Source organism: Papio anubis, chromosome 5, assembly GCF_008728515.1.
Source record: "Papio anubis isolate 15944 chromosome 5, Panubis1.0, whole genome shotgun sequence".
In the NCBI taxonomy this organism is placed as follows: domain Eukaryota; kingdom Metazoa; phylum Chordata; class Mammalia; order Primates; family Cercopithecidae; genus Papio; species Papio anubis.
The window spans coordinates 1-15,265 of NC_044980.1; the positions used below are offsets into that span (position 1 = coordinate 1).

Genomic DNA, 15,265 nt, shown 5'->3' on the forward strand with positions numbered 1-15,265 from the left:
GGAAGTTCATTACATATTACTTGCCTGATAAAAATCACTTATTTGCAATGAAATTTTTTAAATAGTTGTCATGAACAAATGTGTAACTTGGTACTTAGAAAAATAATTTAGGCCATTCTAAAAACAAAGTACAGCTAGCCTCTATTAGAGGAGAAAGGATGACTTACAGTGAACAGAATTCCCACTCTCTACGGACAGATTGGATTTCACTTGCTGGTTTTCTTTTCGTGATAGCATCAAATAATGTGTAGGAGAAGAAATACCACATGTGGGAGTGTGAGTCTCATGTGCACTAAGAACGGGACAGTTAGCATCACTCCCACCTCCAGAGATCTTCACGGTGGTTATCCAGCCTCGTGTGCTCAGAACAGTGTGAGGTGGATGGGGCACCGGTGGATGTTTGTGTGGCAAGGATGGTGGGACCCCAGGCCCACATTCTTCCCGTTACCTTTCTCTGGTGTTAACTGTTTGGCATCCTTTCTGCTGTTTTAATAGAACAGGTGCTTTTTGTGTGGATTCAAGTGAAATAAAAACTAGGACTGCCGTAACTTATAAACATGCCCCCTTTTATATCTGTAGTTAGAAAATGACAGAGAGTACTAAAAGGGTAGCTTACTTCAGCCACTCTGTCTCTGGATCTGACCACAGCTCGGGAGGGCAGCACACGCAGAGCTAGCGTCTCTTACCCCAAGTCGCTGCTGACCATGGGCGAAGGCGGAGTTCAGGTCCATCGCTCCTGACGCCACAGGTTGTGCTTGTCTCACTCCATAGCCCTGCACTTTGTAGCAGTGAGGACTGATACCACTTCTCTCAGAGCAATGTAGAAATTTTGAGCTTCTTTTTCTCTGAAAATGCAAAAAAAGAACATTTTGTAAGAATACCCTATACTTTACATCTGAGAAACCACTCACGCATGCAGCATCTCACGCAGAATGCTGTGGAGTCAGACTCAAAAGGCTGCACACCTGTGGCTCTCTTGATACGACATTCTGGAAAAGGCACATCTAGGGAAGAAAAGGGATTGGTGGTTGCCAGAGGCTGTTTCCTGATTGTGCTAATACAGACACAGCTCTGTGTGTGTCAAAATTTGAAAAACCCTATACTAAAAATGGTGAGTTTATTTTACTCTATCTTTATGCTTTAATTTTTAAAAATGGAAAGGAAAGAAAAAATGCTTGTAGCATCACTACTTCTCCCCCACCCCCCCAAAAAAATACATATTTTTAGAGATAGTCTCCCTCTGTCGCCCAGGCTGGAGTGCAGTGGTACGGTCAGGTGCACGCCACCACACATGGCTAATTTTTTAAAATGTTTCATAGGGACAGGGTCTCCCTGTGTTGCCTAGGATGGTCTTGAACTCCTGGCGTCAAGTGATCCTCCTGTCTCAGCCTCCCAAAGTGGTTATATGCATCTATACATGTGTTAAAGTTGGTAGAACTGAGGCTGGGTGCAGTGGCTCATGGCTATAATCCCACCACTTTGGGAGGCCGAGGCAGGCAGATTGCTTGAGCTCAGGAGTTCAAGACCAGCTTGGGCAAGGTGGTAAAACCCCGTCTCTGCAAAAAATACAAAAATTAGCTGGGCATGGTGGCTCACACCAGTGTAGTCCCAGCTACTTGGGAGGCTGAGGTGGGAGGATTGCTGGAGCCTGGAAGGCGGAGGTTGCAGTGAGCCGAGATCACACCACTGCATCCAGCCTGAGCAACAGAGGGAGGAGACACTGTCTCAAAGAAAAGAAAAAAGAAATTGTAGAACGGTCCACTGAAAGAAAAAAGTCAATTTTACTGAATGATCAATTTTTAAAGCATTATAATCAAAAGGAAAAGAAACACCAGCAATCCTAGAAGCATTTGAGCAGGCCCTCAAGAGACCCACACCCTGGTCCCCTGGGGAGGCGGTGGGCGGGGCGGGGCCTGTTTGACTCCTGCATTTCATACCTCCTACCTTCTGCATGTATTATCTGTTGAAGAAAATATATATAATGTTATTTTAAAAACTTTAAAACTTTTTTGAAGACATCTTAGAAACACAAGAGTTGCAAATCTTGGCTGTGCACAGTGGCTCACACATGTGATCCCAGCACCTTGGAAAGCCGAGACAGGTGGCTCACCTGAGGTCAGGAGTTTGAGACCAGCCTGGCCAACATGGTGAAACCCCATCTCTACTGAAAATACAAAAATTAGCCAGGTATGGTGGCATACTCCTGTAGTCCCAGCTACTCCGGAGACTGAGGCAGGAGGATTGCTTGAACCAGGAGGTGGAGGTTGCAGTGAGCCGAGATGGTGCCAACGCACTCCAGCCTGGGCTACAGAGCAAAATTCCATCTCAAAAAAAAAAATTGCAAATCTTGAAGTGTAGGTGAGAGCACACAAGAGTCCAAATCAGCAAGTGACTTTCAAGCACACAGCAGCCACCTTCCTTCCTCTGATGTGAAGGACGGTGGGGTGGCCGGCCCCTTGGGACCACCATCTGGAAGGTGTTTTTTTTTTCCCTTAGTGGAGTGACGTTTATATACACTTAATGTATCTAAATTTGTATACATTTAATTTTTTTTTTTTAAAACAGGGTCTCGCTCTTGCCCAGACTCGAGTGCAGTGGCACGATCTCGGCTCACTGCAACCTCTACCTTTCAGGTTCAAGCAGTTCTCATGCCTCAGCCTCCGAGTAGCTGGGATTATAGGCACACGCCACCATACCCCGATAATTTTTGTGTTTTTAGTAGAAACGAGGTTTTGCCACGTTGGCCAGGCTGCACTTGAACTCCTGACCTCAAGTGATCCACCTATCTCGGCCTCCTAAAGTGCTAGGATTACAGGCGAGAGCCACCGCACCCGGCCTTCATTTAATTTTTTAATTTTAGAGATGATTTCTAGTTTATTCACTCTAAGATAAGTTAATGGATATCTACTGTGTGCCAACAATTTTGCCTTTATGTATGTTCTTTAAAATTGGCCCTAACTCAACAGATGGCCTCAGATGTAGGGTGGGCTGGCAATGTGTTAGCTGAGGAGACTTTTGCAGTTTCCAAGCTCCTTGAGCGGCTGTGCTACGTATTTTTGTGTCATTCTAAATCCAATTGGTTTTTTAAAATAGTTTTCAAAAGTTAAATTCTAACTTTTTTTTTTGTTTTAGGAGATAAAGTCCCTCCAATTAAACCAAATGCTGGGGAAGAATCTTCATGAATCTTGACAAATTGAGATTTGCTGACGGAAGCATAAGAACGTCGGAACTTCGACTCAGCATGCAGAAGGTAAGAGCCTGGACTCGCTCTGGAGTGAGCAGGCTGGCTGCATACCTGGCCCTGCACTGGTTTTATTTTTTTAAAAATAGATTTAGGGGGATGCAGGTGCAGTTTGTGTGGATGTACTGTGAGGTGGTGGAGTCTGGGCTTTTACCCAAGTCGTGTATGTTGTACCCAGCAGGTAATTGCTCATCCCCACCCCTCCCGCTTTTTGGAGCCCCCAGTCTCTGTTAGTCCACTCCGTGTGGCCACGTGTACTCACCATTCAGCTCCCACTTCCAAGTGAGAATGTGACACTTGACCTTCTGAGTCACTTAGGATAGTGACCTCCTGTTCCATCCACGTGGCTGTAGAAGACATGAGTGCGTTATTTTTTTATGGCTGAGTATTTCATGGTGTTTATGTATCACATTTTCTTTGTCCGGTCATCCGTTGATGGGCACTTAGGTTGATTCCATGACTTTGCTATTGTGACTAGTGCTGCGATAAACATACGAGGCTGCACCAGTATCGAGGTAAACAGCAGTAGGACGTACTCCTCACCGTATCAAGAATATGAAAGAGACCAGGAGGCCTGAACTATACAGAAGTGCACTTTTCCACATAGAAGGTCAGCAGGCTAGGGCAGAATTAGTGACTGCTTAGCATCCAGGACAGCCTTCTCTGGTTCACTCGTGTGTGCTTGGGCGTGACCTCCGTGCCCTGACCGTCGCAGGCTGTCATGGATGAGTCACAGCGTGGAGGAGAGGGAGCAGCAGGACTGCCGGAGAAGCTCAGTCCCCAGCAGGGCAGCTTTCTCTTAGCAGGTTTCCTGGAGTTCAACATAATACTGGTGCTTACATCTCAGGCCCACATATTGATCATGTCATCATGCCTGGCTTCCAGCAGCTTGGAAATGTCTTTAAGCTGGGCCTGTGGCTGCCCCTGAATATACTCAGAAGAGAGGGAGAGTGGGCGGCAGGTGGAAACTGATCTGTGCGGCCTGTGCTGCTGGGAGTCAGTCCAGTGGGACCGTCTGTGACGATGGAAATGTTCCGAGTGTTTGCCATCCAGTATGGCAGCCATTAGCCACAGAGGGCTGTGGAGAACTTGATATATAGTCAGTCTAAGAAACTGAATTCCTCTAATAACAAGGATTCTTGTCCATGAATGAGATCTCTTGTCTACTATTTGCAAGAATTTCTGCGTATTTTCTAAAAAGAAGTCCATTGCTTTAGTCCTATTCTGAAAGGCATATGGTGTTAAGACACAAGAGAACAGGTTCCCTGCTGACATTTTCAGAGGCCTGTGCCCTTCGGTCTTCAAGTGACGCTGGGCTTGAAGGAGGCTTTGTGGAACAGTGAGAACAGTGTGACTAAGGCACAGAAGGCTAAGGGATGCCCTGCAGTACTTTTGTAGGGTTGGAGGCCAGCTGTGAGAGAAGGAACCATTGTATTAGAGAATGGGAACATGCCTTAGGATACAGAAATGGCAAATCCGTGAGACAGTTTGAAGCGAGAATACTAGAAGCATTCTCACCAAACAAGGTGTGTCTTGGTGCCTGCTGTATCGCAGGCTCTGTGAGATGCTGGAGTCAGCACTGAACAAACAGAGCTTCCTGTGCTTGTGGAAATGCGTTTCATTGGGGGAAGGGATTTTTCTGCTGACTCTGGCTATTAATAGTAAGAATCAAAAAAAGAAATGAGGTAAATTGTTGGGAATAGGCCCCCAAATCTGGCCATAAACTGGCCCCCAAACTGGCCATAAACAAAATCTCTGCAGCACCATGACATACTCGTGATGGCCATGACGCCCACGTTGGAAGGTTGTGGGTTTTCCGGAATGAGGGCAAGGAACACCTGGCCCACCCAGGGCGGAAAACCGCTTAAGTGTTTCTTAAACCACAAACAGTAGCATGACCGATCTGTGCCTTAAGGACGTGTTCCTGCTGCAGATAACTAGCCAGACGCATCCCTTTGTTTCCCGTAAGGAATACTTTCAGTAAATCTTATGACTGGCTTGCTGTCAGTAAATATGTGGGTAAATCTCTGTTCGAGGCTCTCAGCTCTGAAGGCTGTGAGACCCCTGATTTCCCGCTCCACAAGCTATTTTCTGTGTGTGTCTTTAATTCCTCTAGTGCTGCTGGGTTAGGGTCTCCACGACCGAGTTGGTCTCAGCAGTAAATATTGAAAAGGAATAGATAAAATTGCTATTATTTACAGACATGATTTCCAAAAAATTCCCAGAGAATAAACTGAAAAACTAACAGAAACAAAACAAGAATGCAGTAAGGTGTCTGGATAAGAGATTTGTATCTAAAAATTAGTAGCTTTGCAATGTGCCAGCAGTAATCTGCTCAGACATCAGTAAATATCTCATTCACATTTCAAACAAAAAATTAAAAATGCCTTCAAATAATGTAACCAGAAATACAAGAAAGGATATGAAAACGTGGCTGCTAAAGGACATGAAAGAATGTAATACTAGATTCTGAGATGCAACTTTTTTCATTTGTTCTTCCTGAAAAACCATTAGTTGATGTGCATTGCAGTGTCATGATTATGTATGAGTCTAAGGAAAATCAGATGAAATGTCCAAATTAAACCATGAAGGTGCATTGGTAGAGGAGGAAACAATTAGGGTCAGTGGAGCAAAGCAGAGTTAGAGGGAGAAGCAAGGAGGAGGAGGGATCATGGAGGTGGTATCTGTCTGTCCCACAGGAAGCAAAAGCTGACGCCTGGTTGCCAGCACACCTACAGTAAACTTCAGGTCCACTGCATGGCACGTTTCTCGCCACAGTAAAACTATGAAGGAAGTCAGTGTACAAGAAGCTTCTACAAAATAGGCAGAAGACAGTAGCCAGATGGGCCAAGGGCCCCAGCCACCCACGCCCCTCCCTCTCACTGAAGACCTTCGGCTCCAACCCCACCATCACCAGGGCTCTGCTCAGCTCCTCCTAGTGTGTGTCACCACAGGGCTGCTGGCTTGTGTCACGTTCACCACCAGACCCCACGTCAGGAGTCCCTCCAGGGGTGTGGGGAGGCAGCGTTTCCTGCTTGGCCGCAGAGCCATGTGGAACATGGTACCTCACAGGCAGTCTGCTTGGAGTCCTGGAGCCTGGCTGTATCCCACTGGAAAGGATGTGTCTGGGTCTAAGATGTGTATGTAATAGAAACATGTATTCAGAAGCTTTAGTCAAAACTTCATTTTTAAGTTCAGAGTAATAAACTCATCTGAATTTCCTAATTTTTCTGTTTACGTAACTTTTAAATGAAATGCAAAACAACAGTTCTAAAAGTTAAGCAGTTCTTGGTGTGGCTGCTTCTATGAATTAAAAGTTTACCAATAATATTTTGTGTCACAGTCAATGCAAAATCATGCTGCCGTGTTCCGTGTGGGAAGCGTGTTGCGAGAAGGTTGTGGGAAAATCAGCAAGCTCTACGGAGACCTGAAGCACCTGAAGACGTTTGACCGGGGTGAGCAGACAGCACAGCGGGCTCTGTGCACAGTGTTGGGCCCTGCCTTCTGTAGGGTGGGCTGGTGTCTGTGCCGTCAGTGCTGACTTAGTTCCATGCTTGCTGTCCGGATGGGTCCTGGCCCACAGCCATAAAGCCATAACCAGTGGCTCCACGGACTAGCAGGCCCAGGCTGACAGCTCAGAAGGCCCCTGTGACGGGTCCCGCCTGCCCCTGATGGAACTTTTTGTGTCCCCAGGAATGGTCTGGAACACGGACCTGGTGGAGACCCTGGAGCTGCAGAACCTGATGCTGTGTGCGCTGCAGACCATCTATGGAGCAGAGGCGCGGAAGGAGTCATGGGGCGCACACGCCAGGGAAGACTACAAGGTGCGCCTTCTCGCCACACCCACCTGCACCTGCCTTTTCCTCCCACCTGGTGGGACTCAGCCCCACCTCTGCATTTTCTCTGCATTTTATTTCATTTCCCCAAAAGTAAATCCAAAAAACGCCTTTTTCCCCCTGGTAACTTTGATCCCTGGGTTCCCGCCATCCTCTGGATCACTGTGACCTTTTCCTTGCTTTGGGTCAGCGTCCGCTGATGGCAGCAGTGGCATCTCCAAGCCAATGCGCTTTGCTGTTAGAAGGCCAAGTTTAGAAGTGCAGCCAGAGTGGCATGACCAGGAAATAAATGCCAGTTTATTAAATAACGATTAAGCCACCGTTTCAAACCTGCCCTAAGGAGGAAATGCCAGTTTATTAAATAAGGAGTAAGCCACCGTTTCAAACCTGCCCGAAGGAGGAAATGGCCAGTTTATTAAATAACAAGTAAGCCACCGTTTCAGACCTGCCCTGTGGAGGAAATGGCCAGTTTATTAAATAACAAGTAAGCCACTGTTTCAGACCTGCCCTGTGGTTTGGAAAAGGTATTATAGAGCCTGCCCTGTGGTCACTTGTTCTTCAGGTGAACTGATTTTTGTGCAGAGCACACGTGTTGGATTCTGCCTGGTAAGAGTTTTTCACATACGATAGCAAAAAAACACGGAAAGGGAAGCTTGGGGAACAAATGCAAGTTCAGGATAAACCACATCAGCAAAAGGACAAAGGCTGCACAAGGCAGGCACACAGGCTGGTTCAGGACCGTGTGTGGGCGGCTGCTGGCGGCCTTTCCAGTCAGCTGAACACGGTGAGTGGGAAATCATTTTTATTCACCATGAAATTTTACCGATTTACCCTCCACTGGAATATGCTGATGGCTGTAATCACTGCTCGAAACTTGCTCTTGCCTCCTTGTACATATTAAGAGTCTTTCCTGCGAAGTATATGAATCCGTGTTTGCCAGAATACAGAATAATAATAAATTTATTATTTTTATTTTTTTGAGATGGAGTCTCTGTCCCCCAGGCTGGAATGCAATGGCACAATCTCAGCTCACTGCAAGCTCTGCCTCCAGGGTTCAAGTGATTCTCCTGCCTCAGCTTCCCAAGCAGCTGGGATTACAGACGCATGCCACCATGCCTGGCTAATTTTCTATTTTCAGTAGAGTTGGGGTTTCACCATGTTGGCCGGGCTGGTCTTGAACTCCTGACCTCAAGTGAACCACACACCTCGGCCTCCCAAAGTGCTAGGATTGCAGGCGTGAGCCACTGTGCCTAGCCAGTAGCATAAATTCAGTTGGTCACAGCAAGTTTTAATTAGAATAGAAGCCAGGTGCAGTGGCTCACACCTGTAATCCCAGCATTTGGGAGGCTGAGGCAGGCAGATCACTTGAGCCTGGAGTTCTAGACCAGCCTGGGCAACATGGCGAAACCTGTCTCCACACAAAAAATTAGCCAGGCGTGGTGGTACGTGCAGGAGGCTGAGGTAGGATGGTTGATTGAGCCCGGGAAGTCAAGGCTCCAGCAAGCTGTGATCACACCACTGCACTCCAGCCCAGGTGACATAGTGAGAGCCTGTCTCAAAAGAAAAAATGTTTTTAAATAAAAACAGGCTGAAAGAAAAGATTGAGGTAGAAGGTAGTCTCCCAGCGCATGCACCAGAAAGACAAAGTATTTGGTAAACTCTTAGGTACATAAAGGGAGTTTAAGGGAACGTGCGGACATGGATTACTCTGGACTCACTGCTGGCTGCACACCCCCTGGCCAGCCATGTGGCCTCCGTGGGTTCTGAACATGTTGATGGTGCCAGGGCTGAAGTGGAAATGGAATGAGTTCTAGGGCATCTGTCTCTTAGATCATTTTAATGTTTGCTGTGTTTTTTCTGTATTGCTCTGTTAGAGTAATAAGATATGTGATGGTGTTTCTGGCCTCAGGTGCGGATTGATGAGTATGATTACTCCAAGCCCATCCAGGGGCAACAGAAGAAGCCCTTTGAGGAGCACTGGAGGAAGCACACCCTGTCCTATGTGGACGTCAGCACTGGGAAGGTCAGTGTGGAGCTCGTTCTCACCACAGCCCAAAATGCGCATGGCCCCGCCCAGGTTCACAGGCCGACCTTGCTGATGGTGAACCGGGAGGAGCAGGCCGGATTTAAATCAACTCCTGACAGATTTGAGGCACCACTGAAAAAGGCACTCTGACAGCAGTCAGGCTTCTGGCTGGAAACAGAATCCAGCGCCTGCAAGTGGTTCAGAGGAGCCTTAAGGAAGGGCTGCTCCGTGGTGTGGGCCAGATGGAAGTCACTGGGCAGGAGCAAGTGTCCAAGGCCTGGTGGGTGGGGAGGAGATGAGGATTGTGGACTTAGGGAGAAAGTCAGCGTCTGTGGGGTGGGGACACAGCCACTACCAGAAACCAGTCCCAAGCCAAGGGAGCCCAGAAGAGACCCCTCCCCTCTCCTCCCTTGGGCTGGCCCAACTGGAAGCATCTGCAGGGGAGCCGAGGGGATGTGGTACAGCCCTTAGCATCCCCTGGGCACTGAGCAAGCAGAGAAGGGAAGGGCAGAAATTGAGGAGGGGTTGGGGTGAGCAGTGTCCTGGGAACAACCAGCCAAGGGTGTGGTAGGGGGGTTGCAGCCTTGTTCCACACAAGCACAGTTCACCTGTGTGGCATTTCCGCTGGGCATTAAGATTCAGAAATAATGAAGATAGAAAGCTTTTAGCCTTAAGCTTTTCGTAGCTTGTAAGAGATAGTCGTATAATCACTTATCTGTGTCTGTGGAAGTTACCTGTGGACTCTCACTATCATCTAGTGTGTCTGTAATTCAGGCAGTAGGTCATTTTCAGAATTTATCATGAAGGCCATTTCCTGATCGTATATAGAAATCACACCTTACTCGCTTAGCACAAGTCTATTTTTAATGTTTCCGGGTTTGGGTTTTTTGTTTTTCTGAGACAGTCTCATCTCTGTTGCCCAGGCTGAAATGTGGTGGCTTGATCTTGTCTCACTGCAGCCTCAACCTCCCCCTGGCTCAGGTGATCCTCCCACCTCAGCCTCCCAGGCACATGCCACCATGCCTGGCTAATTTTTGTATGTTTTGTAGAGACGGGGTTCGCCACGTTGCCTAGGCTGGTCTTGAACTCAAGTGATCCACCTGTCTTGACCTCCCCAACAGGCATGAACCAACACGCTCAGCCAGTTTTAGTGATTTTTCAAGAAATACATACTCATTTCAGAAAGTACAAAGAGATTGAAATAAGAGCTCACTAACCAAAGATGACCCATTATGGTTTAAATTTCTTTGTATATGTGCCTACCTTTTCCTGTGTGTGCATATTTAATACACAACTTGAGTATTCCTTCTCTGAAATCCTTGGGACCAGAAGTGTTTCGGATTTCAGGCTTGTTCAGACTTTGGAATATCTGCATGATACTTACTGTCTGAGTGTCCCAGTCGGAAGATCTGACTCCGTAGCACATTTCTTTTGAATGTCATGTTGGTGCTCAGAAAGCTTCAGATTTTGGAGAATTTCAGATTTTTGTATTAGGGATGTTCAACCTATGTAAATATTTACTTTGAACTGGAAGTAGGTAGTTTAAATATAAAGTGTCTTGGTATAGACAAGGGTTCTCCCACTTTTCATGACCGAAGCATTTTTGTAAAGCACTGAGAATCTGGCACAGGGTCATTTCGTCGCTCTGTTCCACTCTACGAATCTGCCGCCATTTACAGTCCCCTGTTGCGCATGTGGAACATTGTTGAATTTGTTATCGGAAAAGACTGCGGCAAATGCCTTTAAGTTCCCAGGCCGTAAATCTACTGGTTAGGGACCGCCAGTTTAAATAACCAAATACTAAAAGAACTGGCATAGAAGTAAATGGGCTGCTTCTTTATTTTTAGGCTGTTCTTTTTAGAGAACAATGACAATTATTTCCAAGTTTGTCATTAGAAAATAATATTAGGTTGGTGCAAAAGTAATTGCAGTTTTGGCCATTACTTTCAGTGGTAAAAGCCACAATTTTGCACCAACTTAATATGATAAATTTGTTCCTTAAAGTGTATTTTTGGTAAGAAAAACCTTTTGTTTGTCCTTCTATTAATTTTTTGTTTTTTTTTTTGGTAGAGACAGAGTCTTGCCATGCTGCCCAGGCTGGAGTGCAGTGGTGTGATCTCAGCTCACTACAACCTCCACCGCCCGGGCTCCAGCAGTCCTCCCGCCTCAGCCTCCCAAGGAGCTGAGACTACAGGTGTGAGCCACCATGCCTGGCTAATTTTTATATTTTTTTATAGAGACTGGGTTTCACCATCTTGCCCAGGCTGATCTCAAATTCCTGGGCTCAAGCAGTCCTCCTGCCTCAGCCTCCCAGAGTATTGGGATTATGGGTGTGAGCCACTGCCAGAAAAACTTTCCTAAGGCAAGGCAGGTTTTACATTATATTTAGATTTTTTTTTTAATGATATCTTTTTTGGCAGTGCACAGCTAGAGAACAACACATCACACAGAGAAAACAGTTGTGCTTATGTGATGGGGCCTCAGCACTAGGAGGGAGTGGACTGTTGGCACATGCAGCAGCTTGAATAAATCTGAAAGTCACTATGCTGCGTAAGAGAAGCCAAATAAAAAAGTGCACGCTGTGTACAGAGGGTGTCGAGAGTGCCTCCTGTGTGACGGAAAGCAGATCCGTGGTTCCTGCAGACTGGCAGGAGCAGATTCCAAAGGCACAGGAAGAAGCTTGCAGGTAGAATGTGTTCATTACCTTCTGTGCATTACACCAAAAAAAAGCTGGTAATAAAAATGCTAACCAAAAATTGGTGAAACTAGGATGAAATTTCTTACCTGTGTGATTGGTAAACGTGCAGGTTTGCCATCATGCTTTGTTTGTGAAGCTGTGGGGTACAAGGACTCTCATACCTCACTGTGGAATGCAGAACGTTGCAGCCTCGTGGAAGAGGATTTGGCAGCGTCTAACGAAAGTATGTAGCATTTGCCGTTTGACTCAGCAATTCTGGAATCTGCATCAAAAAAACTGGAAAAGAAATGAAAGGACTTTACGCACAGAGTTCTTTTCACAGTCTGAATGTGTTTACAACAAACTTCTTCACTGTGGCATTTGTAAACGTAGGGAAAAGAAAGAGAGATCAAACTGTTACTGTGTCTACGTAGAAAAGGAAGACATAAGAACTCCATTCTGATCTGTACCCTGAACAATTGTTTTGCCCTGAGATGTTGTTATTCTGTAACTTTGCCCCAACCTTGAGCTCACAGGAACATGTGTTGTATGGAATCAAGGTTTAAGGATCTAGGGCTGTGCAGGATGTGCCTTGTGAACTATATGTTTACAGGCAGTGTGCTTGGGAAAAGTCATCGCCATTCTCCATTCTCAATAAACCAGGGGCACAATACACTGCGGAAAGCCGCAGGGCCCTCTGCCCTGGAAAGCTGGGTATCGTCCACGGCTTCTCCCCACTGAGATAGCCTGCGATATGGCCTCGTGGGATGGGAAAGGCCTGACCATCCCCCAACCTGACACCCGTGGAGGGTCTGTGCTGAGGAGGATTAGTAAAAGAGGAAGGCCTCTGTCTCCTGCCTGCCTCTGGGAATGGAATGTCTTGGTATAAAACCTGATTGTACATTTGTTCAGTTCTGAGATTAAAAAACCACCCTGTGGCGGGAGGTGAGACGTGTTGGCAGCAATGCTGCTCTGTTAACTCTTTACTCCACTGAGATACTTGGGTGGAGAGAAGCATAAATCTGGCCTATGTGCACATCCAGGCATAGTACCTTCCCTTGAACTTATTTGTGACACAGATTCCTTTGCTCACATGTTTTCTTGCTGACCTTCTCCCCACTGTCACCCTGCTCTCCTGCTGCATTCCTCTTGCTGAGATAGTGAAAATAGTAATCTGGCCGGGCGCGGTGGCTCAAGCCTGTAATCCCAGCACTTTGGGAGGCCGAGACGGGCGGATCACGAGGTCAGGAGATCGAGACCATCCTGGCGAATATGGTGAAACCCCGTCTCTACTAAAAAATACAAAAAACTAGCCGGGCGAGGTGGCGGGCGCCTGTGGTCCCAGCTACTCGGGAGGCTGAGGCAGGAGAATGGCGTAAGCCCGGGAGGCGGAGCTTGCAGTGAGCCGAGATCGCGCCACTACACTCCAGCCTGGGCGACAGAGCGAGACTCCGTCTCAAAAAAAAAAAAAAAAAGAAAATAGTAATCAATAAATACTGAGGGAACTCAGAGACTGGGGCCGGTGCAGGTCCTCCGTACGCTGAGTGCTGGTCCCCTGGGCTCACTGTTCTTTCTCTATACTTTGTCTCTGTGTCTTATTTCTTTTCTCAGTCTCTCATCCCGCCTGATGAGAAATACCCACAGGCGTGGAGGGGCTGTCTCCCTTCATTCTATAGTTATTATAAATGTACAGGAACGTTAAAAGGAACATGCTTGTATAACGCCACTCAGTAGCCCAGGAAATGACCAATCTGATGTGTGTTAAATTCCATCCAAGCCCCCTGCAACCACCATTTTTAAAATAAAATTAAAAACTGGTCCTTTCCTTGGTGATACAAGTAAAATAATAACTAGAACAGAAGAAAAAGAAATTCCCAAACAAGTAACTTTAAAATTTGATGTTTGTGCAGCCATTAATGGTAACAAGCTAGAATTAAAATGTAGTTCCCTTAACTAGGAAAAGAGCTACACAGTAAAAATTAAGTATGTTTGTCATAAGTTAAGGGTCTGTGAAAATTGTGCCTATTGGCCATGTGTTATTTAGGCTACTTAAAAACAGGACAAAAAGGACCCAGTTCACCTTCAAAAAGGGGCAACCAATCTCTCCTAGATACTGGTCCCTGTAACCCACCAAATGAATAATCTCTAACCCCCTAGATCCCGGTCCCCGTAACCCACCAAACGAGTAATCTCTAACCCCCTAGATCCCGGTCCCCATAACCCCCCAAACGAATAATCTCTAACCCCCTAGATCCCGGTCCCTGTAATCCACCAAACAAGTAATCTCTAACCCCCTAGATCCTGGTCCCCGTAACCCCCCAAACGAGTAATCTCTAACCCCCTAGATCCCGGTCCCTGTAACCCACCAAACGAGTAATCTCTAACCCCCTAGATCCCGGTCCCTCTGACCCACCAAACGAATAATCTCTAACCGCCTAGATCCCGGTCCCTCTGACCCACCAAACGAATAATCTTTAATCTCCTAGATCCCGGTCCCTGTAACCCACCAAACGAATAATCTCTAACCCCCTAGACCCCCATTGGAAGAATGGAGAACATGCAGCCCTGGGGATCGATGGGACAGGGCTAAACCCCCAAGTTGCTATTTTAGTCCGAGGGGAGGTCCACAGGTGCTGTCCCAAGCCAGTGTTTCAAGCCTTTTATGACGAGCTGAATCGGCCAGCACCAAAGCTTCCAAAAAAGACAGAGCCACACACACCTTGCATCACTCAGGTGGGGAAAATGAGCTGGGCTGTGGGTGCTGGGAAAGCCGTGCCTGCAGTCCCCTTCAGAGTCAGGCTGCACTGCCCAGGGAGCCCGAGAGAAAGGTGGAGAGGCCTCCTGAACGGGGCTCTGGGCATCACAACAGTTGGTGCCTTCTGGGCAGGATGCGTAGGGTCTGCACTGCCAGCTCCAGGGAGGTGGCCCGCTGACTGAGTTGGTGCTCGTGGTTCTTGGTCCCATCCCACACAGCAAGACACAGACAAACTGCCCAGCCACACAAACCAATGAGCGAGAGGAATTCCCCAAATTGTATGTCTGGAGGCCAGGTGGGTCCCTTGTCCTGCATCTAAAGCACTGACCCCATGCCCCCCACAGCCTACCCTGAGGTGGGTCCGGGCACATGGTTGCTGCCTCCAGGACAGGGGATGTGGGCCCACAGTGTGGGCCGCCCCTCGCCATCCACCGGGGCTGCCCATGGCCATGGGTGTGGCACTCTCGGGGCCCAGTATGCAGCAATGGAGGCCACAATGATGGGAATTTCCAGGGTGGTCTGGCAGGCGCCCAGGCCTTCCCTGGCTCCAGCCCATTGTCTGGCCAGTTATGTTCCCCAGGGGCCACCCGATGCCTCTGGCACTCTCCGTGCTGGCTGGGAAGACCAGTGTCGGCCACTTGGCCGTGGGCAGCCTCCTTCTGGCACTAGCATGTGTCCCTCCCTCTGTCCTCGCTCTGCCTGCCACGTCTGCTCAGCCACATGGCACCAG

At 47.5% G+C, this 15,265-nt stretch overlaps 1 protein-coding gene across 1 annotated transcript; it reads left to right on the forward strand.

Moving 5' to 3' along the window:
• The first annotated feature begins 3,113 nt into the window (after nt 1-3,113).
• Nucleotides 3,114-11,859, forward strand: SDHA (succinate dehydrogenase complex flavoprotein subunit A). The gene is given in 6 exon segments (XM_031666056.1): nt 3,114-3,250; nt 6,585-6,696; nt 6,935-7,065; nt 8,987-9,100; nt 11,524-11,575; nt 11,578-11,859. Coding segments are annotated over 6 exon segments (561 nt in total). The 5' UTR covers nt 3,114-3,178; the 3' UTR covers nt 11,658-11,859.
• The last annotated feature ends 3,406 nt before the right edge of the window (nt 11,860-15,265 follow it).